General features: G+C 44.7%; 1 protein-coding gene across 2 annotated transcripts in view; it reads left to right on the forward strand.

Moving 5' to 3' along the window:
* The window catches only part of ktub (Tub domain-containing protein ktub), a 339,341-nt gene that overhangs the window by 209,374 nt on the left and 102,036 nt on the right, over positions 1-27,931 (forward strand). Inside the window, exons 1-2 of one of the 2 annotated variants that reach the window (XM_089559801.1) lie at positions 17,908-18,178; positions 26,235-26,331. In XM_089559801.1, coding sequence (XP_089415927.1) covers positions 18,132-18,178; positions 26,235-26,331 — 144 coding nt within the window. In that variant the 5' untranslated portion in view covers positions 17,908-18,131. Of the gene's footprint in view, positions 1-17,907; positions 18,179-26,234; positions 26,332-27,931 lie in introns of those variants that run through there. The other variant, XM_089559802.1, reaches the window with a different exon arrangement.

Consider the following 27,931-nt stretch of genomic DNA (forward strand, 5'->3'; position numbering starts at 1 on the left):
GGCGCGACGGCGCTGGCGAAAAATAGGTTCGCATTTATCCTCTCCCTTCCCGCTAACCCGACTCTTCAGCTCGATGCTTTTAGAAAGGCGGGTCAAGCGAGTTAACCTACCCCCTGTAGGCAAGTTGACTCGCTCTGCCGTTTATTTTACTGGACCCGGCAGCGTGTACATGAATCCGACAACTGTTTTTTTGCCCGACAAGCAAACTCGACTCAACTCTATCGAGTTCATGTAAACAGGCCTCATGTGTTTCATACAAGCGATCCCATATATATTGCCAGCTAGGATATCTTCCTCAAGAAGCGTCGCCCTCCCACCTGCCATTTCGCGCCAGCTCACTAGGGAACCGGAAATGACGCGCACTGCCATGAATATCTAGAAACCGATTTTTCAACAGGCTACGACTTTTAAATTTATGCGCCAATATGCTGTCACTGTTCCTTCTTTTGTGGTTATCCACGACAGCGAAAGCTTATACTGTAACCGGAAGCACATCTAAACAAGAAATGGCCAGTTTTTCTATTGGGAATCCAATTCGCTGCTGTTGACCATTTAATATTATATGGCAGTAGCAGCAGAGCTCGTCAGTGCTTGTTTTCTTTTTTTTTTGTTTCGGTTCCTTTCAGTCAAGTTGCCGCCATTTTCGGGAACGGTGCGGCGAGCCAAAATCGCATCGCTGATAGAAGGAAGAGAGACCTAAAAACTTCCGGAAGCAAATCTGATGAAGCCGGACGCAAGAACCTTGAAGCATGGACGCAGTCGCAGGAAAGTTCCGCCTCTTGATTATGTGGACGAAGTTCCTGAATTTCAAAGTGGCTAAATGCACTGGCCATTGTCGTTGCGCTCAATTAAACTGAACCGGCAGAAGACGGAAGCCTCAACATTTTTTTTTTCGTGCTTATTGAACTGGTACTTTCACACCGCTTGCCAGACTGAATGTCCTCCTTTATACTTCTCTGAATATACTTCTTGCGGTGAATGCACAACCATGGATCGACATTCCTATCCCTCTGGACATGAGCGCATATGCAAAGCTTATAGCAGCGTCTTATGGTTTATGTCTTCTGCTTAGGACCGGGGCGAATATGAAAAAAAAAAATGGCGACGAGGGACATGAAGCGTTGGAGCTCTTTAGCTATAGCCATTACTGCAGGGTGTTTCAAGAGTGATATTGGTGGATGGGTAATAAACAGTTATAAAAATAATGATACTATTCATGCAATCAGTTCCAGGAAAATCTAACTGTTGCAAAGTACTTCAAGTTGAAAAACACCTTTACTGTGGAACATTGCAAAAAGCTGTTGCAAACAATGATTGAGCTATGCCGGTAGCTACGAACAGTGCAACCTTTTGCCACGTTCAAAAACATTTAGGCAACATAAAAATGCAACATTCTAGAAAACGGTAAAGAAACCCTGCACGAGCATCCTGGCCCGCCAGTTGTGAAGGTAAGCAGCTTACTGCTTTGCAAGGGGCAATAAAGAGGACAACACCTGAGCTGCACAATAACGCCTAACATGCAATTCATACACCTACCTCTTTGGAAGTTCCTTGGAGTCAAGCTTATATAGCCACTACTTTGAGGCATCTTGTAAGTGAAAGTGGAGAGTGAGTATTAACGAAATTTTTCAGGTAAAATAACGGGGGCAATCTATGCCGGCAAAATATAAGAGGTTCAGTTGCAAAGGACTGCTAGTTGGAAGACATCTTCACTCCAAGAACAACGGGAAAACTAAGTGCTTCACCCAGTGCTTAAAATATATTTTTGATGCTATTTTATAGTTAACATTCAAACATTATAATAACGTTTAGCAGGCTATAACAAATAATGTTTGCTTGGAACGATAACTAACAATCATGATTAAGGATTTCACTTTATTTGTCAATATCGAACATAGTAGCAGTATGTTATTGTTTAAAGTTATACTATTTTCACAATAAATAATTAATAATGCTTTATTCAATGCAGGGACATAATTCAGGATGCGGGCACCTCAAAGCCACGTTTGGACTTGTAGGGCGCCGTCTGGCAGCAACAACATATCTTACTGTCACCTTTAGTTTTTGTAAGCATATAATGTCATTTCTTAATTGTCAACATTAGTGTAACGTTCCAGTGCAACACATAAGCTTACTGCAACTTACACAACAATTTATAACATTATTCTAACTTTCTGTGGTAGTTAGGAATGCTCGTCTCTGTGCTATCTATGTCATATCGAGCTGAAAAAAAAACAAATCAAAGGAAAGAAACAGTATTCTAATTATTCAAGGCACTCCGGGGCGCATGCTCGCCAGTTCACGAAGGTACCGCACACTATTACTAGGGAAAAAATAAAACATCCCTGAAGTGTGCCGCTAGAACTACTTTTAAAGATGCGTGTGCGCTGTACACCCGTTTTCTCCGGGGCTGTACAATCGTCCGCACCAGTGCACATCAATTTGATATTCATTTATAGTCATAATTCCTTCATGAATATCGCTGTTAGCCAGCAAAGGCGCCGAGCGAATGCGAACAGGGAAAAGCATAAACATTGATATAGAAGTGTAGCCACAGGCAGAAAGTTTACCTTTTTATGGCTGGTGCTGCCATCTAAAAGCAACATCTTGAACTCCTCAAGTTTTTCTTGTGGCCAAACGATGGCGCTCGTGCATCAGCGGCTGAATCAAAGAGTGTATTGGGCTGAATGCAGATCGATCCGGCTGTACCCACAATAAAGTAAAAATAGACTAAACTGAAAAGTTATTTAGTTACTTTTTTGCTTTATTTTTAGTTTTATTTTACTCGTTCACACTGTTACGCAGGGGTCTCCAACGCGCGGCCTGCGAGTCCCATAGATTTCATCCTTTGTTTCGAAGAAGCTAGCCGTATCATCTGTACAGCTACCTCCGTTCCTTCTCTCATCATATATTTTATGACCGCTTCGGTTTCTGCGGTTTCTCACCATGCATTAAATGCTGAGGCAGGTAGCTGGACTTTCTCTGTCGCCGTTTCACTTCTGAAGTGCGGAAAGCTGGGCGCTTTGGTTGTGAATTCCCGTATTGAAAAACAGGGCGGAAGACGATGGACGAGAAGAGGCGAGGCAAACACAGAACTTCGCTCATTTGAGTCTGGGGTGGGAGAAGAATTGCAGGGCTCATAAAGGGCAGGAGGAAAGAGAGCGCTGCCCGTCCACCATTCTCTTTCCCTTCTTTTCTTTCTTGTTACTGGCCCCCGAGGGACAAAACTTTGCCAATTCGGCCCGCATCGGGATGCTATGAAGCCAAGTTAAAGAGTGGTCGGTTTATGGTTGGTTTATGTGGTTTAACGTCCCAAAGCGACTCAGGCTATGAGAGACGCCGTAGTGGAGGGCTCTGGAAATTTCGACCACCTGGGGTTCTTTAACGTGCACTGACATCGCACAGTACACGGGCCTCTAGAATTTCTCCTCCAAAGAGATTCAACCACGGGGGCCGGAATCGAACCCGCGTCTTTCGGGTCAGCAGCCGAGCACCATAACCACTGAACCACCGTGGGGGCTAAGTTAACGAGTGCAAACATGTTCTGAGGATTGTAGCGCTCATGTTCTAGAAACTATTATTTGACCATTTTTTACGCAACAATACCTGCAACATAGGCCACAAGGGACGCAACGTATGGAAGGCTTCGGTTTAAAGGGAACACATAGAAAGCGTTGCGTGTCGGAGTTTCTGCCACGAGAAATTTCTACAAATAATAGCACTATAGAAAACCAAAGCGCCAAACAACTCAGCGCATCAATTTCTAGCATCAATTCAGTAAGTGTTCTAGTAAAGGTTCTAGCATCAATTCAGAAAGTCAGGGCGCTTCGGCGCTAACTTAATACAGAACGACGAAATCTGCTGAAGGCGGCAGTCGGCAGCCATGGCATGCGGGAAGCCCCGATTTCTTTATTTACTGATAACAACTCTAAACAAGACAATATATCAATATTTTTCAGTACTAATCATCTAAGGCAGGACCGAAGTTTATTAAATAGATTAATTTTTTGTTTTTGTCGAACGTTAATACAGTCTTCTTGACGTCAGTATTTTTCTTCCGTTTCTGAAATGTTACAAGGAAGCTTTTGTGTATCGCTTTTCTAACCTTAATAAAACGTTAAAACGCCGCATATGCAACTTTCGCTTAAATGATAATATAACCCTACAAGATCATATATATCCGCCTCTTGTGACAGTAGATTTCTTCGATAAAAATTCTGTAGGAAGCAGGAAGATCGCCACCTGAACACTACTAATAGTGGTAACTCGTACACTTACCTTTTAACGAATACCGTAGCTTGAAGCTTTTATATATCCATTCGAGTATAGTGTCCCCTAATAGTGGTGCCTGGATAGTTTGCACAGTTTTCTAATTAAATCGTGAAGCTGTGCATGAACTCAATGAAAGGCGTTATCTCATATGCGCAACTGCAGAGTTTCGATTTCAATTTTATTGACGCTTGCGCTGCTCCGGCGGATGAACAGCACGTAGGCACCAGGGGATGAACTGGAAGTTTCGACGAAGTTCGTTTAGGTTCGCCTCTGTGTTCTCCCTCCGTCCTGGCGCAGAGGTCTCCTGCGGCCACCCCTTTCGTTAGTTTATTAGCATTACTGCTGCACGAACAGTGCGAAAGTTCTGAGGCGCGATGTTTGAGATATATGGGTAATGTTTTTTTTTACATTCACCAATCCAACATTACGATATATTTAGAATGTGTAATCTGCTTTTACAGTTAATAATGCGAAATCATTTGTTGACTCATCGACATGAAAACCCGGCGGCACTCAAGAAATTCCGACGTTACCAAACTCACCATCAATCGAAATGTGTGACATCATCAAAAAGGGGAAAATGAAATTTAACCACGAATACTAAATACTATACTACTCAAAACTGCATCAACTACAAAGAAATAGAATAAAATTATAATATAATTGAAATGGTATTAAAAAGAAATTGGAATAGAATTGGAATATATCTTAATAGAATAGCAACGTGAGCTGCCGCGGTGGCTCAGTGGTTATGGTGCTCGGCTGCTGACCCAAAAGACGCGGGTTCGATCCCGGCCGCGGAGGTCGAATTTCGACAGAGGCGAAATTCTAGAGGCCCGTGTACTGTGCGATGTCAGTGCACGTTTAAGAACCCCAGGTGGTCGAAATTTCCGGAGCCGTTCACTACGGCGCCCCTCATAGCCTGAGTCGCTTACACCCCATAAACCAAATCAGGCCAGAATTTCAAAGCTTCCGCATTATTGGCCCGTACGTTCCTTAAGTACCCCGGGTAATTTTATCTGAACATTCAAATAACCTTTGAAGCGCAGTATCAAGATATTGTTTACTTTGAGCGTTAAACTGGCAGTTACTACACAATATGTATAATGCTATTGCTGATTTGTAACAAAACGTTCCGTACGAATATAAGATGAACCTTACTGCAGCCTGCCCAACAATTTTATAACATAGTTCTAATGTTCGGTGCTACCTGGGATGTTAGAGGCGTAAAATGTTTTGAGCTTAAAATTTTCTCTTTCGATTTGGCTGAGTGGCAAGAAAACCTTTAATAGAGGCCGTTAGATTGTGGCCGGTATAAACACTGCCAGGTATAAGGCTGGATTCCAAGAGAAGGCAAGCGTAGCAGTGGGCGGCAGAAAATTAGATTGGCGGATGGGATTAAGAAGTTTGCGGGGAATAAGATTGCCGCAGTTGGAAAAGGACAGGGTTAATTGGAGAGACATGAGAGAGCTCGCCTTTGCCCTGCAGTGGGCGTAGTCAGGCTAATGATAATGGTGATGCTTGAAGCGGAGACCTATGTCACGCTGATAGCGCGGCAAAAGCAACTTTCTAGCATCAGCTGCCCATAGGCACTGGAACTCTTTCGGACGTCTTGCGGAATTTCAGGACGTCCGCAGGATGTTGATTGAAGCTTCACTCTCCACTGAGAGGTAACACAATAGCCCATCAAATATTCTATTTGGCGGCGTTTCTTCTTCACTAGTTGCCTACCAGTTGTCGATATGCAAATCGGCTATTAGTTCTCGTGTCAGAATTTTCGGTAGGGTTGATTCAGTTAACTTTTCTTCCATGTAACTTATGCCTTCCGCTTTGTTACTATTGTGATCCGCGTTATACCCTTGACTCAATTTATACCTTTTCGTAAGCCTTTTTTATAGCCTTTTTGCAAGCTTCAGAAGAAAGATACAACGATATGTAACGCATATACGTTGTAGTAAGAACATTTTTTTTTCGTTACGTAACACTGCTTAATCCGGAAAAGCGATTCGTTGTTTCGTAAGAAGTGCCACTTTCGCGGTAGTTGTTCTTTATTCAGTTTCAGCCGCCAAAATATACGAAACTACCAATCCACCTCTAAATAGATTACGGCCGCGCAACGATTGCGAGTAGTCTCACCGCCTCTGATTTGCCCCAATAGTTTTCTTTATCTTGTGCATTGTGATCCGAAGGAACCCCGTTCCGAAGCCAATAAATGCATTCCGGTTTGATGAGTTGTGACGTAACCATCTCTCGGTCATTGGGCAGCAGACACGCTACTACAAACCGACTCCTGAGAGCACGCGATGTTCTGCAACCACTTCTATGAATGCGCCTGCAAGTGCTTCGATTGGAACAGTTCATCCGTTCGGTCTCTCCTTGCAATCTGGTGCATTTAGTTGCAGAATTAGCAGAGAGACTGTCCTAGTACATCAGGAGCTCCTGCCTCAGCCTCTGATGCGGACACTAGCACTTAGAAACAAACCAGAAGGTTGGGACTGGTTTCTGTAACCAATTAAGTCCAGCAAATTTGGACAGACGCTGTTAGCACTCCTGCCAACATTTAGCGTGTGGCGTTGAAGTCTCGAAATCACCACGGGAGTTTGAATGTTCGATACATCACACTGATTTTTCATGGCTTTCGTGACTGGCTGCTATAAGCGGAGGAAGCATTTTATAGCTCCGATATTGCGTCGACAATGAAGAGTCGGAAAAGGTAACTCCCATGTTCGCGAAGAATCTCTCGGAAGTGGTGGTGGTGGTGAAACTTCTTTTCCAGCGGATTTAAGCCGCCCCCCGCTTCAATGACGGCCGCTATCCCTTGGGCAGCGGCGGCGTCAGCTGGAGGGGCTTGATCTGGGTCCCCGGGTCGGGGCTGAGCTTTAGAGCCTCCCAATGATCACAGTCGGTAATGAATTGACTAGCGGGTGGGGACTGCGGGCAGTTCCAGATCATATGATTTAGATCGGCTTTGCTATCAGTTTTGTCAAAATTACCAGTTGAACACGTGTTCTTTAAGATACGAGTTGTTCGAGAATGTCAGCGGAAAGATGGTCTTATTGCTGATCTCCGGGAAAGCTGTGCATGAATTAATTTTCTTATTTATTATTTTGCCTCTTTTTATTCTCAGCTGCCGCCAATGACATTAAGGTTCACAACCAGCAATTCATGCTTACCGCAGGTCCTGATGTCAAAGGAGGAGGTTATCTGCGCTAAAGAGCCAAAGTAGACAAACCAAAAAAAGAGTCCTTGTTTTGAAGCTAAGCAGTTGCTTTCTGGGCATCCCTTTTCTAGTAGTTATAATAGTGTGGAGGTATCTGAGATAAAACTGAACCTTTTCTTTTTAAGTCGCAATGAAAATGTTCAAGGGGTGTTCACGTTCTCTGGCACGAGCTTCAGTGTCAGCTATAGCATGAGAGAAACATGGAAGAAGCGGTGTGACAGCACAATTCATTTTACTGTCCCCGTATTTCTGTGGCCTTGTGGACCGACCCATCCAAGTTTTTGGCCTTGACATACGACGTCGACGCCATTTACCAAACAGAAAGGTCTCTGTGAGGCAATACTTCGATGAACAAACATTGCATTGAACGGCATAAATTATTCATGCCGGAGCGACGCAGGCAACAATAGCCGCGAATGACGTTTCAATTTATTCCGGATTTCTGTTATGTGTTTATATCTATTTTTTTTTCCTATGTTCTACGTTGAAAAAGAGAACCTTATGTGGTCGTCTGCTTTTCCTTCGTTTTCGCGAAAACCTTAAGGCAGGTAAAAAAAAACACATAAAAGGAAAGTAGCCTAAGCCGTTATTGATGCAACGCTCACGTAGTTCTTTAAGGACCATCCATCCTTACAGCCGGAGCAGACGCTCATCTCTCTTCGTATTGAGCAGCATGTTCACCAGGACTTAAAAAGACACGAGAGACGAGAGAGAGCTAAGCAAAATGAAAGAAGATGTGCTTTAGCCAGTCTTCCGTTGTGTGCCACTAATTTTTCCCTTTCGTTCTAGCGACACCGGTGAATGTGCTCAAAGTGCTGAAACAATGCCTGCTCTGAGATAACCAGCAATCCTTTGCCGGCTCGCCCTTTGAACTCCAGCTAGTTACGGTCCCAGCAGTGCAGTACTGGTCACAACATCAAAGCGGCAACCTCTGCCGTCATATTGCAGGGCAAAAGCTCCTGCAAATTACATTACTGCCGCACTTCGTACGCCTGGACAAAGATGCTCGGGACTGGGCCCAGTTTCTGGTCCGTATCTATAATGACACATCTTTTTGCGAGTAATGACCACAAAAAGATAACTTTGCACTCAAGTAGCAATTCTGGACCGGGGCTCGTAGCCTAATTATTCTCTCATCATATGCCGCAATACGTCCAGCACTTGCATTTGCCGCCACAAGAAAAGTTTAAAGCCAGTCGCATATTTTTACCTACAGGTATACCCTCCGTTTAAATAGTGAAGTAGAAGTGAACTCCTTCGTCGTTCAAAGAAGAAATTAGATTTATATATATATATATATATATATATATATATATATATATATATATATATATATATATATATATATATATATATATATATATATATATATATATTTGTTGCTTCATTGTTTCAGTTCCATCTTTTATAACCGGAGATGCCCCCAGCGTTCTACGTCGCAAAGTTTTTTTTAATGGAGCCAGTAAATGCTTCCCACAATCATCATCATCGTCTCTTTCTGCTCAGCTGAAATACATTTTCACAGGCGCCGATCCAGTAGGGCTAAGCGCTTAGCGGCAGCAGAGCGGATGCGCAAAGGCGTTGAGGTAAAACTGTGCGATGCCAGCGCAGACGGAATGGTGAGGCCTACACATGGTGGTTCACCCCAGGTGGTTTTCACCCACTCTCGGCAGTGATGTTCAGCGGACATCATACGATGTCGCGACAGGACATACGGATGTCCCTTGATGGTATTGAAATAATGCTGGGACGTCCAGTAAAAATATCTATTTGGTGCAGAATTTTCAGTTGCACTTAGACCCGTGGTATATGTTTGAATATGTACAGGGGAAACGTGAGGGTTAAAATGCCGATGGGTTATTTTGCAATTGAATGGACATTTTAAACTACTAAACCAGCACAGGGCAAAGAAAAAATGGGCAACAGTCTCACGGAAAAAAAAATTATTCGACATTTCTCATATAATGCCTGCATGCAATCCCTCGGCGGCATGATCACTATGTTTGATGACCTACGTGGCATTTTTCTTTTCGCCTGACTCTACTCTGAAGACCAAACAATAATGTTACCGTAACTTGCTCTATAAACGGCATGGAGCGTGTTATCTGGTGGTAGATACCAGATAAGAAGAAATTCGATGAAAACATGCTGCTTTAATAGCCTGTTCACCTAATCCGCCATTTCTGAAGCCAATGCCTCACCGTCACTATTCTCACCTGCATAGAAAACATCGATTTCAGATTAAAATTTTGAGACCTCGAATTGATGGTGACGTCTTTCTATTCCATCGGTTATGAAAAGTCGTTTGTTCAATGGAAAAGGAGAAACTTATGAAGCACTCTTCGAAAACATTCACATTGAATATGGCAGCGGTACAAAAGTTCCAACGCTCATTCTAACGCAGTACATGTACGTTGCAGCTTTATGCATCGTCGAATTGCCATTCAGTTATTAGTATATCACAAGAGAGCGCTGACAGAGCGAACTCTCCTAGCATAAATTTCGGAACGCGTGGCACTAAATATGCAAGCATGCCACCCCCCCCCCCCCCCCCCATTTTTGCAATCCACCTTCATTAGAACGCTGCCGTTTCAACGACTGCTATTGAAACTGCAGACCGCACCGCGCGCAGTGCATTCGAGCTCCGAATCTAGCTTGCTTATTACGATATAACACCGCGCTTCTATAATAAAGCCTGAAAGGTAGATCCCCCACAATACAACGAACAAGCCATATACCACAGCGAAGCGGAATATTCGGGCTTACGCCGCATTTTTCATCCCTCCCCCCTCCCCTTGCTTCCTCGTTATACGGAACGTAATAAGTCACTTTACGAGACAGCCAACGGCACTGCAAGAAATCATTACCTTTTACATCCCGCAACAAAGAGTTGCGATTTTTTTTCCCCGACCAAAATCGATTTCTTTTTTCTGTCTCCAGTCGTGTGGAGGGTCATCGGTTCGTGACGGCAGTTGGAACGTTCGCCGCTCGTTGGAGACAAGAACGAACAATAGGACGAGCACGTAGAGAGAGAGAAAAATGAAAGAAAGAGAGCACAGTGCGACGCGCTGAAATCAATTTCGACCGGCTTGCTCTGTAATAACGCTACCGCCGTTTCCCCGGACGCCCCGGATATTAAAAGCCATTTAGGACCGCATTCGTCGGTCAGACCGGAAGCTCGCTGCGATTGGTCTCGCGGAACCCGCTGTGTGATTGGTTCTCCAAAAAAGCTTGTTTCTTTCCTAATTGGCGTCGTTTGGTGCTGCTGTCGGTGAAATTTATGACCCTATCTGTATACGAGCTGCGAGTGTACGGTGTTTTGTATGGAAATGTGTCCTCGTTGTAATGAGGTAGCTGGAAGCGACGGAAACTCCCCATGCAGTGACGGAGGCGAACTGCGATGCTATGGAGTTAGGCTTAGTGCAAAGGCACGCGTAAAAGGAATGAAAATGGGAACGCAGCCAGGGCCTAAAGCTTCCGGCAGACTGCTGGATGAGCTACCCAGAATGTTGGCAGTTTCTTTCCGTGTGGTTTATCTGCAGCGTACTATCTATTCGCATTTTTTTGCACGGAGCAGAAGTTTCTAGGGATGGCAAGTTAGCAAGAAACGTCCAGCACAGCTATGGACTGTGCTTCACCCCGAAGATTGCCCGAAATATGTAAAATACAAAAATTAAGATCACAATAAAGAATTTCTAGAAATTTGTTTAGCGCTGATGAACTAACAGTCGATCGATACAACACATATATGTTTGGGATTTATTCGTGGCCGCAGTAACCTTACTCGTAATTGGTTGAGGTTTCGCACTTCTGCAGCAAAGATCATGGGATTTTCTGAAATACATATGCATTTGGGGTCGATGAAAATAGTGCGAGATGAGAGGAGGCGATAATTAGTTTAGGCAAAAATATGACGTGCTGAGATAATGCGCCCATTGGGTGCTGCTTGATGAAAGACGAGCATGTCTTCATATGTGTGAAAAAAAGAGAAAAAAAGGGGCACTCAGGAGAAAAAAAAATTAAATAATTCAAGGTTGCGTACAGTCTTGTCTATTTTTTCATAGTAAAAATAGACAAGAGCAGAGACAGATAGTACGCGTGTGCTCCACGCGATCTCAAACACTGCCTAGGTCGTTATTCCAGTGATAGCGCTATTCCCCACGAACTTGCCAAAGAGAACCTTCGCTGCCAACAGAAAAATCTACCGAAAGGCGATTAGAAACGAACCTAAGGCATCTTAAAGGAAAAGATACTCATTGAAACCTACCAGTTAGATCTAGGCCGGAATGATTCTTCGGCAACTGTGGAAAAACAAAACAGTAAGCCGATAAGAAAAGAAATAATGCAAAAGCTCAGCTTCTTAACAGCGAGAGAAAAGTAGTTGAATAGCCACCATTTCGTTAATGACAGCCATTGTAATTGTGCAGACGCCGTGCGCCTGCTATACGATGTTGCTGGTAGCATGCAGATACAAGCTGTTCTCGGAATGGAACTCGAGGCGACCGGAAACCTTCGCTCCCTACCGCCATGAAGTTCCATCTCCTTTTCATTTAAGGCTACACGCTATTCGCAGCCCATTTGGCACGGCCTGCATAGAAATTAGAGCCTCTCGGGATTCATTAACTTAGCGTGCAATAGACTCGACACAGTGCCGACAGAATCGCCGATCGTTTCATTGTGAATGCAGCCGCTGTAGTAGCAACAGAGATCGGTCCTTAAAACCCCGAGCAGTAGATGGCACCCCAATTTCGCCGGAGGGGGGACTTTGTCACGTGTTTCTTTTTTATAATGCGTTAGCATTACTACCCTCACGTTCACAAAATCTGTCCGTCTGCTGTTGGGCTACGTCATCGCCACCTTCCAGGAGAGGCCCTCGCCCACTGTCCATCAACCTTTGCCCTTCGTTCATCGTCAGCCGCCAAAATCTTCTACCCACCACAACACAAGCCTACATTCACCCTCCAGATCATTCAACTACCACCAAAAGTCACTCTCACCTTTCAGAAGGCCTCCATCCACTACCCACCACCAACTAAACTAACCCAACCCTACCGAAGCTTCTCCCACCACCAACCATTCACCTTCATCCTCCAGAAGGCCTCCACCCCACCCTATCATTTCTATAAGGGTTGAAATGCGGGCCAGTTGGTACATTGCTCTAACCATGATCCGACTAGCCCAACATCATGTCTTGCCCCACGGAGTACTGGAAGGAAAAAGCGGCGGCGAAATACAATTCCAAGACAGAAAGGGGAGGTGATCATTGCATAAGCGAAACATAAAGAAATGCTTCTAACGCAGATTGTTGCATCACATCGTATGATGGCCTGTTCATTTTTTTTTTTACCAGTGGATGCCTTTATGTGGCCGTTTACAAAAAGAAGGCTGCGCCTGACTGTTCTATGTGCGCGGCCTGATTGAAGCGAGCCCAAAGACATGTATATTTATGCAAAAATGACCAAAGTGGCATTTATTACACAATCTAGTGATAATGACGAACAGTTTGTCTATAGACAAGCGTCCAACCGTGCTGTCGCAGAGACGCGGTGGCGCTGGCGTCAGCAGCGACTTCCGTTGTGTAGGCCAAAGGTGAGACAGTCTGAATACAGTGTGCCAAACTAGCGTAGTTTTCAACATCCTTCGCAGTATGCCAGCAAGTACCGTTGCGCAGCAGTCGAGTCGCAGGAGAAGTGGACCCCCTCGGTGGAGGATCGACTACACGGCTAGCTTGTCATTTCTGGGAAATTGATCACTTCGCTCGCGATTTTTAACCCGCATGATTGCTTTTAAGTACCGCGGCAACCAGTAAAAGAATCAAAGCTTGCTACTCACATCCGCGCCCTGTTCTGCTCCGAATATAAGTTTAGACGTGCTATATATTCCGATGGCTACCCGTTTTGCTTGCCGAGGGTCTCTTCCCCCATAAAAGAAATGTAAAGCTGCTTCCGGTCACCATCAGCGCGCAGCATTCCGAGTCGCTAAGCACGACAGTGGGTCGGTAAGGCAGAGTCCTAATTTGCCTACACCGTGCTTCGCTGCGACCTTCTTTCTTTACAAACATGACGCCTCTCTATACGGAGACTGTGACGATTTCCCATCCTCGAGGCACTAACCCCAAGCAGCACAGGTAATCGGCCCAATATCGGAAATTGATGGCTTCACTCTGGTTCTTGGTAGCACCGGCATCTGCCAATATTGGGCTGGTTACATATGGTGTTGGGGACGGTTAATTGTGGCAACTCGGTAGTTTTGCTGAGAACTTGGACACTATACGCAGTGTCCCGGTGTATCCAGTGGGCAATTTACTTCCTGCGACGTTGATGGGAACAGGCCTGGGCCGTACCCGGGCGAGTCTCCTACAAAACTTGGAGGCCGGACCCGGAATCAGTAAAGCGATAACATAGCGGGCCCAGGCAGGGCAGGCTCTAGGCCACAAAATGAGTCCAGTGCACTACTGCTCTGCTAAGAACTAATCTATATGAAACTCGCGTGTGGTATAAGCTCTTTGGCGAGCTGAAGCACAGGTATTTGGTGGTGTAGTTATTAAGGCGACGTTTTGCACCTCTTTAAAGGCCGGCGCCTGCTGTTATGTTAGATTAGATGTACGATTCGCGGCACGACACTCGTGGCATATGGTGTGACAAATTTTAATTACCGGTGCGAAGTGAAGCAAGGCATTTTCTGTTCTGCTTCGCAGGTTGCCTCTCCCGCATTCAGTTGCACTAAATCTTCCCGAAACGAAAATATCACAACTGATCCAAACTTTTATCTAATCGCTTATGATGTAGTAAGTGAGGCGTGCGAAACTATTGGGGCTCTATTAAGTTAAGCTTATCATTTTCAATGCTGAAAGGCATTCTAGGTTTTTCTCACCAGAATATGCTGTGCCCCATGTTGTGTCCATAATTCTGCGTCTATATGTAATTTAGAATAAATACCAGCCGCGTACTTAAAAGTGTGCGCTGTATGAATGTCCAGGTATAGTACACACTCCATATGTCAGCATAGGTCGGAGTATATGATATCCGTATTTTACTGGTCAGCTATGAAGATTAGCCACAAGACGAAGAAAATCATCGCTATTCGGTAGGAATGGATTTCTGTTTTCACTGTACCCAGTGCTTCATACGTGCGTGAAATTTTATTGCATTTTAAACGATACAAAGGCAACTATGTACAGTGGCTCCTAGTTACGCATACAGCGCCGTACATGAGCGTTTGTGGTTCAAATTTCCTCGTGAAAGACATAGGGTTATTCAAGCGCTTTTCAAGGCATCGTTGGCGCTTTTTCACACTGCACGTTTCAAGGCGATAGCATTAGATACCTCATCGGGGAAAAAAATGCGCCGTCGGTAACATAATTCCCAGGGACGGAAGTGACGTCACAAGACTGGAAGTGACAATTATTCGTTTCGAGTTATCCGCACTGCGTTCGTGTCCCATCTCTAGAGTTCTTCATGGAAACATCTAACCACCAGCCAGAGGACACGAAGAGATGTCCGATTGTCTGCAGAGAGACGTGTCAGGGTCCCCAAACACAACCATATCGGAACGACACAAAACTCGATTTAAAGACTTAAGCAGCTTCTAAAGCCGTGGCATTGACATTACGTAACTCAGTTATGGGTCCCTGTAAACTTTCATCTTTTGCATTATACTTTCCAGCATGCCACTGATTTTTCATGCCGTCACAATTCAGGAAGTCCATATTATTGTGTATGTTTAGCTAAAGACACAGTAAACACACTTATGAATTCCTTTCGTCCACTGATTTTTTTCTTGTCAACGATAATCATAATCAAGAATTCAGCATCTGTATCAACAATTCCTCCATGGCTTTGGCGTCGGCTACTGAACTCCAGGTCTCGGGCTCGAATGCATGTCGAGGTTGCGCCATTTTGGTGGAGGCAAAACGCAAAACAGGTCCCTGTGCACTGTGCATTGAATTATCTAAACCTGTCAGGAGTGAGCCGTTGCTGCATCTACATAGTCCGCATACAGCTTCGGGACGTTAAACCCCACATACGACCCCGTACCATAACTTACCATACCATACCAAACCATACCACACAAGACCAGACCAGACCATACCATACCATACCATACGATACCAGACCAAACCATCACTTACCACACTATACCATACCGTGCTATACCACGCGATATTATACTATATCATGCCATACAATACGACACCACACCCCACCTAGCCGTACCGTACCATACCATACCACATTATACTATACCATACCATCGTACCATATCATGCCATAATACGTCATGCCATATAATACCCTAGCAACCATGACTCAATGCCATACCATACGATACCATGTCATGCCATGTAACAGTATGCCATTACTATAACACCCGATAGATCACCCTTATATTATCACCCTGATGAGCGACGATGTCATTTTACTAAGAAGTAAGCGCACATGACCCAGACTCCTAGGTGCACCGTCGCTTTCGAAAATTAAAAAAAAAATCATGATACATGTTCCCGCGGCGTCACGCGAAAGACACCGAAACCGCGGCCGTTGATGTCCCTCGTCGGCTCCGCCAGCGCGTTTCGTGTATCGTCTCGTGGACGACGACGGGGGAGGCGAAAAAATCGTTACCCTCGGCCACCCAGCGTGCGCGGTCACCCTTGGCAACGGCTTGGTTTGCAAAAACACTCGCTGCCCACTCGCACACGTGGTACACACCGTACGGGTTGGCAAACGTCGCGCAAGTCCGCAAAGCGCCGGACCGCTTTACTGAGAAACGAGAAGCAGTTTCACTGCTGTTCGATCCGCTAGCAAGGTCACGGGCGCTATACGACGGCTCATTGTCACCAAGCGCCGATCCGGTCGCCCCTTACTACGTCACTGAGGAATACAGCGAGGAAAAGAAAGAAACGACCACTTCGCGCCGTCGTTTCGAAGCTATCGACGTCTTCGCTACGCCGGGTTGGTGGTGACCAGGACTATCGACGCCACAGCCGAGGGTCGGGGCCACGACTTTGTACGGACCGAATTCGGTGAACGTCAGGAGCCCGTTGTGATCCAGCTCGAGTGTGCTTCGCCAGATTTTGCAAGGTACAGTGTCCCGAAGACAAGAGTCACAGAGCTAAGAGTGTTCGCCGCGGAGGTGTTCTCTTTGAGTACCATAGAGGGACGACAACCAAGCTACTCTGAAATCCTTCTGTGAGTGACTCTTCAAAAATTTCAAGGTGCAGTTACCGTAAGAAGATAGCATTTGCTGCATTACGATTCCGACCATCTATCTTCTCGGTAAGACGAGGTGTCACGCCAGCAAGACACTCCTTCTGTCTTTGAAAGCGCCACCCACCGTATCAAGATGAAGCGTTCTGAACGTCTCTACCATCCGTGATACAACATTCAATGCTTCTGATCACGAAGAATACAATGATTCCTGAAGGCTGATTGTGGGCTTACCCAGCGTATTTCGTGCAAGACCAAAAAGGACTGTACCGCATGGTGACTTGCTGAGTACGGTGTCGAGAAGGCAACGACGTGTCTATGTCCACGGCTATGGTATTTTCCAAGGCCAGTGACTGGTAAAACTGAAAGCTGACATTAAGCGCGTTTCCCCGAGAGAAATTAACAAGTCAGCGCGCCGCGACGGTTGACGGAAATTTAGGAAACGAACCTTACTAAACAGGAAATGGTTAAAAATACGGTGTCTTGAAGACTGCAAAGACCGTCTTATAGGGTTTTCGCACCTGACTTGCGTCTGCGCTTTAGCGAGAGGTGAACCAGAAAGTTGACCTAAACCAACGCTGCCCATCAAAAGCTGTTTCATCATTCTAGACGAATTCTGCGTCCTATTGAAGTGGCACGATGTAACGAAGACCAAATTGTTGTCATTTCTCTGCAGTCCGGGAGTCGAACCGTTGAATGAAGCCACACACATATGCGTATTGGCACGTAACTCAAATTTCACGACGAAAATCCAAGTCCACAAGGCAGCATTTTGTGACACTCTGAACTTTAAAAGAGCGTGAACTATATTTGAGACGAAGAGAGGATAAGAGAGCCAAAATGGGCTCTCAAAAATCTACAGAGCATTTCTTAGGGGAAAAAACGATTTGTGCGAAAAGTTACGCGTTTATCTTCGTTGCCAGTCATCCTAACTTAGCGGGGAATAAAGTGCGTGACTAAAATCATTTTCTCCAACCCGGCATCCTTTCTCTGACAGTCGAAGTTTGACGCATCACGTAAATTCATACCGGCTTTTTCTAATTTAATAGCTTAATAAAACGAGAAATTTTCACTCGCGTTTGTCACAACGCTTGAGAAATAGTTAAAAGCGCCCCCGTAACGTTGTTTAATCATAGTAGCGCCCATAATCAGATCTTGTTAGTCATCAGGGAGTTAGTGAATATATCGTGGGGTAGGAGTTGACGAAAAACAAAGTTCCTCAGAAGAACTCACAGATAAGAAAGTTCACCGAACTTTGCTTCTTTGGAGCACGTGACATCGTCGTCTGTTTCTTCAAGTTTGGGCATACGAAACGGTAGTGGAGTTCACTCCCTTTGACAACAACGCAAGCTGTGCGCGAACTTCTCGAAGAAGTGACAGTGAAATAACCTCAACCTGAAAAACTGTGGTGAAGACTCAAACTGTCCGCAGCCATGGTGACTCGCAGTGACTTGCCGGTTTGGTCGCGAGCTTTCAGCAGGTGAGTAGCCATCTTGATGATTTATACATTTCTAGCCGTTTTCCAGTGAAGTGCAGTGGTATTAGTTTCCGTTTAAAGAGATCCTGCTATATCTAAGGGTTCCTTTCTAAATGGGATTAAATTCCATTAATCGCCTCTGGCTCAAAGCCTTAGCCATTTAGGGTACTCCGTACGCTACTAAGTGAAGCGCAGTTGTCCATCTTTTTCTGGAATGGGATAGGCAGCTAATAGGCGATTTCCTTGTTCTTCACATTTTAAGTGAGGTGGTTTATCATTCTAGTTCTTGAATACACGAAACAGTATTTCTAATAGTAAGGAGTCTGGTTACACTTCCTTCTACATGTTCGTGCGGACAGAGCTTTTACATGTATTAATATATATATATTTCTGCGTTTGCTGCAAGCAAAATGTGTGCATCCTCAGAGAGATGCGTTTCACTTGGTCCCTTTGGCACTCATTCCACAAAAATCTTGTTTTAATTGTACAACTCCGAGACACTGGGACACACTCTAGAAAATTACGTCAATACCTGTAAAAAGAGCAAGCCTTGTTACCTTGCGTTGGAAAGCTGACTAATTGGCTTCCTTAGATGTGCCAATGTCCAATAAAAAGAAGAAACTTATTTTAAAGAAATTTTTAGCAGGTTCTAGAAACTCACCCCGCAGGGTGAGTTATCTTTCTCGTGCTCCCCAGCAAACCTCTGTTGTCGTGGAAATATCCCATCATGCACTGCTGATACCTCTGCGTTCAGGAGTGTTCGCTACGATGTAGGGGCGCTATCTGGAAAGTTCTGCGTCATGTTTGAATTGATCGCGACGTCTATTTTCGCGCCCATGTCGGGGAGCACAGGCATAGCTACCGCCGGCGCCGAATGACTTTCGCTTCGTTGTCGGCACAAGTTCGCACAAATGATTAAATAGGCTATTTATAGCTCTGTCTCGGCACCTGTCTTCTTTTGCAGGTGAACCAGTCTTTTATACGTAATCATTACGTAACAATACTTATTTTATAAATTCGCAATTTGCAGAAGCTCACGAATTTGAAATTTTTTTCGGGCAGACATTTTTGTTCCCTGTAGTACCTAACGCCTCGTTTTTTTTTTATTTCCTTGCCCTTTGAAAGGCCTTAGAAAATTGTTATTCAAATATCTCCACGGATGTGCCTTGCTGTTGTACGGCGATAGAAAATTTCACGCTCAAGCACTTTCGTTTAGAGCGGCGGTAATGAAGCTTTGGCTGACGTTTTTCGTACGAATTCATGCTTTTTTTTTGTTTTCGTTGCATCTTTTGTTCATTTGTTTTGGGATTCATGCTTTGTTTTTACCGTGCACACATTTTTATCACACTTCAGGGTAGGTTTGTGAAATTCCAGTAATTTCGTTACCGCTTGCTTTATTATGACTGATCATAATCACTTGCTGAACGGAAAGCGTGTCCGTTCCCCTTAAGAGCGTGCCCGAGTTCATTGCGCCAATCGCGTTCCAGTGAATGTCCCGCTTAGGCAGTGTGCTGACAACCTCGGCCTGTCAGTGTTCCTTTCGAGCAATAATTCTCTGGCGACCAGTTAGTTCATCGCCAGAGAGATGAGGTTGTCAGGAGCTAACTCGGCTCTTTCAATGCCTTTCCGCGTATTAGGTGCCGACTGCTGTGTATAAGGCCCTCGCAAGTGAAGCTGTCAATAATCGCTCCCTTCTCAGAGAATGATGTGATTCGAACACATGTCAGGCAGCCTGTCACTCTGGTCACTGACAGTTCCTTCCCTGGGTCTGAAGTAAGCGGCAAGAAAGTGATGTCTCAGACCTTTCTTTTTTTTATGTTGAAGTTGGTTGAATTTTATGTCATTAAGGAGAAGTTGTACGAAAAACTTCTTGTTTCTGCATTGTGAAAAGATTAACAAAAAAAATATCCTCACCATCTGCTCTCACACTTTGGAGAAAGAGTTTGAAAAAATTGTATTCGGTCTTTAAAGATCTTTAAAAACGGGCTGAGGACAACTCCAAGACGATGTTGTTTTTTAGGAAAATTCAACGTCTTAACTCTTTTTTTACTACGTTATTGTTGTGGTCCGCCAGATGGCGCATTTATTGTCGAGAAAAATGGATTTCTCAGTTTTTACTCCTCCTCTATTTATACTTCTTTATATCGTAACATATTTAAAGATTCAAAATGCCAAAAAAGACTACGATCACTTTTCATAAGTGAACAGCGCTACTGCCTAGTCTCATGGATTCGGAAGAAAAAAAATAACTGCTGACGCATTGTAGGTTGTTTACGACAACGGCCGCCAGTGGCGACATCTATGTTTACTGTTTCGACCTTTTCTAGGTGATGAAAGCTCCAATTTGAGGGAAAGTGGCCTCTTTTTGACACGAACCTTGTGATCTTCCCATGCAAGCCAATTTCAATTTTTCCTCAGTGCCTGGCTATGCTTCTACATGGCAAATGCGATCCGAATATTAGGTATCATTGCATGGTAGGACATCCGTATTTGTAAAATAAAACACAGATTCGATTACTACACTTCCATTTCGGAACCGGGCCTTGCTGGCTAGAATGTGTCCCTTGCATTTTCAAATAAAGCTCAGGCAGCGTTTTTAGCACTTGATGGCTTAGCTGGGAGCGTCTGACTCGTAAGTTGGAGGCACCGCTAAACTGCCGAGGGATGGGTGACTTTCGCCACAAGTGTTCTGCTCTACAGTATGGTTGCGCTCAAAATGTACTGAAACACGGCAGGATGAGCGGCTGTGCGCTTTGGATTCACTTTTTTTTTTCTACGCTGCGCTCTGTTGCAGTAAAGATATGAAAGCATTTGGTAGCACCCCTGTTTTCTGCTCTAAGCTGCCTGAAAGGTCCTCCTCATAGAAAGTTCTGGGTTGATATTTATTCAAAACTAAGCTCAAACTTATCAGCGGCTTTGTTCATCCCTTTTTATGACGTTAGCGTATATGCGCGCCACCTTTGAGTAAAGAGTGGCAAGCATTCGCTGCCCTATCTACCATCAACAGAGCTAATTGCCTTGGATACCAGAAAAGGGCGCGCCTTATTTTTCAACGGTTCGCTTAAAGCCAAGTTTAAAACTTTGTCGAATGAAGCGTTAAACTAGCAATTGCAAAGGGCTTTCATCGCCAAGGATAGAGACTTTGTGCACGCTTCATTCATTAAATTCCCGCCTCAGAAAGTGTGACAGCTTGTATCAAAAGCAACTGCACACATCCGCGCTAATTTTTGTAATAGGATTTTCTCAGGCATACGCACCCTTTCATGTTTACTTTAAAAGTCACTGCAGTAAAGGTATGCAGTTACGATCGTCAATACTCCAGCCAGCCTTCACACAAACTGAAGCTAACGTGATCATTCGTCAGGTTGTATGAAATCAGCCCGGCGATGTGAAAGAGTTCGCGCAGAAATTTGGTGAAAAAATTGGTGATGAAAAGTTCAGGCGGTGGCGAGCAATGGGGTTAATGAGGCTTTAGAAAACGAAAAACTAGTAACAGCGCAATGAGTGCATTTTCAGCATCAAGCGTGTATTTTATTTTAGCGGATCGCAGTTCTTTTTTGTTATCTTTCATTTAGGGACAGCAGCAGAAAGAAAAGAATGTTAGCTTAGCCGAGTAGAAAACTCCTGAACTAAACAAACCACTACTGTCAAGTGCAACACCGTGAAACTAATCACAAAAATAAAACAAAGCAGTAAGAACCACTAGGGCACACAAAAAGTTTGTTCTCGAAGTTGGGAAACTGCGTTCACAATAGACGTTGAAAAAAAAAAAAGCTTGTTTTGTTTACAGACTCCTTTTTTTTCCCCGTGGCTAGAACGAACATGACCGAGCGGAGTGCCAGCCCATTGTTACGCTCCTGCAAGCGGCTCTGTGTACACTGTCTATCCGTCGAGTTTGTTCTGACAGTTTTTCAGGAAATTGAAAATTTGTTTCGCCAGGCCCAAAAGCCTTCTATGGAGGATGGGTGTTCACTAACAAAAGACACACTGTAAAAGCAAGCAATATATTCTAAATATGGCTTGGAATGTTTCGCCCAAAGTGGCTGTTTAGAGCTGAAAGGGCTTGTACAGCCTTGCTTGCGCTGGAGTTGTTTGCATTGTGTTGCTAGAGAAAAACCTGCAAGTCACTAAACCGGCGTGCAGCCTATGAGAAAAAGGGCCTGTCAGAACTTTGTTTACAAGATTTTTTTTTTCAGACTAGTTCACTGTTTTAGTCACTAAAAAGTGATAATGTCTCAGATTAGGGCTGCTTTTACGCTAGAAAAGAACTTTGCTTGTCAGAACTTTGCTGCCAAGATATTGTTTGCGAACTCGCTAAGTAACCATCTATAATGTCTATAACGTCTCTTACCAGCTATAATGTCTCAGATTAGGGCTGCGTTTGAACAAAAACCAAGCAACCCGGGGAACGCATGTCTTTTTTATGCAACAGATCTTATTTCTCACTTCGTGCTCATCTTGGAAGCTTGGTGATTAATAATCCAAAGAGGGAAGTTTCTTCGTGGCATCTTTTCTGTACCCTACTTCTAAGCACCGCATAGCAAAATCTCCTATGCAAGGGCCAAAAAGAGCCCTAAATATCTCGCGTAAAAGGCTTACGATGTTCCAAGAACTGAAATTGGGTGTACCCGAAGCAGCGACACGTGGCAAACCTTTCTATTGTTCTTTCCTCAAAACAAAGACGACAGTCAATTATTTTGCTTTGCGTTTCGTTTTTTTTTTTTCCTGTTCTCGTCTTCGTACCTTAAGGGAGCGAGTTCTCCGCACAAATGGATTATTCGCGTTGCTCCGAGAGAACCCCGATGACGACGGGTTTTTCTCGAAGCGTCGCGCAGGTCTGCACAGACTCCGTAAGTGGCCATGGACTGGGTTCGACATGGAGAATTTGATTACTCCGAGAGCTTCCCGGAGTGTGTTACAGAGGGCGCAGCAAACAAAACACATAGAACGAGAAACAAAAAGCGCAAAGTTGCCCTATGTTCAAGAGAGAACACAGTTAAGAACGTCCTTGTTCCAGAACGCCGGGAACGGCAGTGCTCGGCAAGACTATAGAGACACCATACTACAACACAACGACGAAAAAAGGGATGCTAGGGAACGAAAAGGGGAAAAAAAGTCGTCTGCTACGGCGCCCGGCGCTGTCGTCTGCTGTACCGAGATGTCGTCCTCTGCTAAATGGTCCCGAGCTTGCACTCGTAGCGCCCCCTGCTGGCGTGTCAAACTTCGTCTGCGAGACGTGCTGCCGAAGCAGCAGCGGAACCAGACGGGAATAAAAGGGACGACAATCACGCTGGAGCGCACGTTGCGGGCAGAATCAATGCTTCAGCGATATTGTACCGGGTCGATAATCCATTGTTGTTGCCCCCCTCCCTTCCTGGTCCCCTCATTCCCCTACGAACGCGAGCGCCGCCACACCCGGCCACGCTAGCCGGAGTTGTGGGTACACGGGAAGGACTACTACGGCGCTTCCTCGACCTTCAATCGGGCCTACCCTTTTTTCCCCGTCTCTTTTTCCTTTCCATCCCTAGACCCCCTCGTGGCGCCGAGCTATCCTTGGATGCGTGCATCTTCCCGAACAAAACTTGTTCCGAAGAAGCTCGGGTGCTCTGAACAGCTATATAACGCCTGCGGTATACACGCCGTCCCGGGCGAGATTCGGGAGTTCTCGCAGATGCAGTTCTCGTGAGACCACTGCATGCACAGAAGGAGAATGTCTTTTCTTTTTCTTTACTTTAGCCAACAGCTTCTCTTTTCTACTTTGACAGTTCCTGCCTGCTTTCTCATTTACGTGTTCCTCGTGTTCGCTGTAATGGTGTCTGGTGGGAGGTCGGTACGGCACTGCAGGCTGAAACCTTGACTTCTTCATAGTACGACATACTCTTCGAAATAGGATTAGTTGGGCATGTTTATGTTCTCTCTCCTATTCGTGGCGGGGTAATACGCCGAATCCGATAATCATAGCCAGCGTGTGTTAAACTGCAGTCATAAATTTATAGAGCGCATTAGTAGCATGAAAACTTAATTTCAAGGCCGCATTTGCGCGCAGATTGTAAATAGATATGTAAAACTTATTTTGCGGCTTTTTGATTAGAAGTTATCGTGTGCGGATCTAAAGGGATTAAATTTGCCATAAACGTCTTCTATACACTAGCGCCAGGGGGCGTATATTCATTTTAGTTCTTGTTCAAGCTTCAAAACTCGGTCTGAAGTAAACGAAAATATAGCGATTAAATCCAGAAGTCATGAGGCAACGGAGCCACTTAGAAGCGTACGCTGTACCGCAGTTGCCTGTTGTCTACTGAGTATATATTTCGTCTAGGCTTATGCTTTCAAGTAACAACTCGTCTAATACTTCGCCATATTATCATTTTCTGCCTCCCTATTCTGCTTCGAATCCAAAATCTGCGCACAAACATATGTAGTCAAAATATATAATGCAGTTTTCGTTACGTTGTATTAAACTTTATTCGCTAAAATTGATATAATAAATACTACGCCGATATATATACAGAGGCCAAGCTGAACAGTGAAGCGACTCTGGTCGGTGATTTCAGTTTGCAACACAACTCCTTCTGGTCTTCTCTTCAGCCATGCAAAGAATCCATTTAGTAATGCAAAACTTTCTCCTCTCGGTATCTTCAAGTGGTCCTAAAATTCCGTTCTCTTAGTTCTAGTTCGAACGTTTGCGTATTCAGATCTGAACGATACGCATCTGCTTTCAATGTACGCTCACGGGGTATTCCGATACGAAGCCCCGGACGCTTATTTCACGAAAATTGCATTCCGTACATCTGGGCAACCCTAGACATCTGCCGTTTCCCATAGCATTCCCTTTGCTGCATATGCAGCGTTGCGCGTTGCATGTATGTGGCTGCGTGTAGCTTCGAGAAGCTCCGCTTACAACCTTCTGCCCACTATCGGCAGAAACACTAGCAGACGCAAGCCGCATAGCAATCTGAATGATTGCCCGATTTCACAAATTCTCCTCCTTGTCTCTGTTTGCTTGTTTGTTTGTTTGTTAGCCCATTTTTTTTTGTATCCGTATGCAAACCAGCTAGAAAGGAACGCTTTGTTCGATACAACGTGTCAAGAATATTCTTCGCTGCAGGAACGGCCACTGAGAAGCTAGGCAAGATAAGAAAACTTGGTTACGTAGCGGTGCCCTCTATGCCGCTGAGCATCATAGGGCCGATCAGAAATTCTTTGTCACGACTTCCACATTCGATCGGTATTGTAAGTTCGGCGTCTGGGGCTCTAAGTTCTATGTTAAACATTACAGTTCGTACGTGAGTTACCGGTACTGGTTGCAGTAAGAAATCCGCGCCAATGGGCAGGTGTTCAAGAATGGTCCTGAGCAAGTTTAAAATACTTGAACAGTACGGATGAAAACTGCTTGTACGTACTACCCACTAGACGCGCACTTCCTCTAAGGAGCGTTGTAAAGATTGAATATCCTGCCTTTTCAAATTCTTGGCAAGCATGTCATTCTGTCAGAAACAGTGAGACAAGGTATTCACAGCAGGTATTGCCACCACCGTGAAAAATCACAATATGAAAAGCATACACAAAAGAAAGAGGGTTGGAATGGGGAGGGGGTTTCTAAGGGCAGCTTGCGCCTGATTGATATGCAGTAATATTATATAGCGGAAGGCTTTGATTCGAACGGAGTTTACACCGGAACCCATTTACGCAATGAATTAATTACACATTGTTTTGCACATACAAAAAAGTGGTTCACTGAGACTTTTCCGTTAAAAATTTCTCACTTAATGGTGATGTGTTATGTCCCCCCTTTATGTAATGTCCCTAACAGGACCTTTAAGGGTTAAGAAATGATGATCATGATGGTCGTTTTTACCACACCTTCCTTAAATCTGTACTAACTTTCCGTGCATGCTGCTTACGCATATCTAGCAATGATAAGTGTATACAGAGTCTAGACCTGCCACGTTCCTCGAAAGTGCAACTTCATATAAAATCGGCTCGCTTACTGCTTGTTGCACTGTCACCCGCTAAGCGGAAATGACGTCATTTTTCCTCTCTCTCCCTCGCCTTCCAGCACGGAGTGGCCGGCTGCACCGCCAGGGAGCGCTGATGAAGAGAGGTCGCCATCGTCCCCACCGACGACTCAGCGCCAGAAGAAGCTGGAACGTCAGGTAATCTTTGCCGAGGAGACAGAGATAGGCAGATAAAACTTGGTTTTTAAAATGTTGGACGAGTCAGGTAGGCGGACTGCTTTGTACAGGACTCCCGTTGCTTACGTCGGTGTCTGGATCCGTCGGATGGTCCGACGTTGGTCCTCCAGGCCACTGCTTGTCAGAGGCACCTCCACTGGTCGTATGATGTTTACGATGTTCTCTGGCGGGGTGGCTTTCTCACGCAGATCCAGGAATACAGTCGGTTGTCGAGCTAGAAGTTGCATGAGTACGCTGGAACGCGCCAGCTCAGTTCAAAAGAAATGCATTGAACTCAACGGCAAGAAACGTGTTAATATAGATTCACTTCTCCCCCTGTTCTTCCCGCATACAGAAAGGTGGAAGTTCTTTTGGCTCAAGTGGCTTGCGCCAGTCACAGAGAAAGATTTAAAGATAGTGTTATTGATTCCTAGTTTTTAATTCAGATCCTTGCAGTAGCCCTGTTGGGATGAAGGCAGTTGTAGAAAAGGCTAAAGGACGATAGTTAAAGGAGATATGGCTTCAGGACACTGGGTTAGTCGTGGACGACAGTTAGTTTCGGAGAATGTAAACATGGGCAGTGCCTCGGCTTTTTACACCTTTTTACATCATAATATTACAAGCGAACAAGGAACACCTTTGAAAAACACCTCGAATGCTTCTTTATTTAGAGGGAGATTTTTTTAGAGGGAAAAACAACTAGCGTGAGACTATCTCTTCTTGCAAACTCACTGTTCATGCTTTTAGTTGGCCATGGTATTCCACGCTCCTGGTAAACTTTCTGTGACACTGCAGCAGAGGCTAGGCAGGAAAGGGGTGGATATGGGCCTTTAACTCCGTGCCGTTGGAAGTGGGCTGCCTCAGCACTGGTGACTCCGCATCCTCTCTCCGACTTCCCCCTTCACCCCTTCATCCCTCCGCACAGTTAGCCCAAATAACGAGCAACGAACTCCCCTAGTCACGGGAAGAAAGGGTCGTCTCCTTATCTTTCATGCTTACTTCAGCTGCAGTGCCGCAGACAGTTGTGCGCCGTTAAACTTTGAACCTCGACAATATCCAGAAGCTGCTTGCCTTTTGAAGATGTTCCATATTAATTATAAGTAAATAGCCATACCGATGCCCTAGAGTTAATTAATTCTTTAACCTAAGTATTCCTCGCCTGGACTCCATGTGTTCCTTTAGATTATGCAAATATTAATGTTACATGTCAGACCTAATAAGAAACAACCGAACCCTGGTTGAACTAGGCACATTAGACGAAAAAACTTCGTTTATTTATCCACACGCCCAACTCAACTCTGGAGAGCTAATAAATTTCGGACTAATTATGGAAAACAGATGCCAAAATCCACTTTTCCTACCACAGTAATTCGGCGCTTACAAGGTGACATCGACATTATCAGAATGCCTATGGAAAAGTTACGTGATTTACTTGTTTAGACATGCTTATTTGCTTTTCTTCACTTTTAAGTTTTACCTTCGTTCTTTTGTTTGGTTTGTTTCGTTTTCTGCAAACGTGATGTAAAAGTGTTTTATGGGTTTCTCCCTGTCGTTTCCTATTATGCGTAAGCTCTGTTTGAGA

Source organism: Amblyomma mixtum, chromosome 9, assembly GCF_055824585.1.
Source record: "Amblyomma mixtum isolate Tamu chromosome 9, ASM5582458v1, whole genome shotgun sequence".
NCBI classification, from domain to species: domain Eukaryota; kingdom Metazoa; phylum Arthropoda; class Arachnida; order Ixodida; family Ixodidae; genus Amblyomma; species Amblyomma mixtum.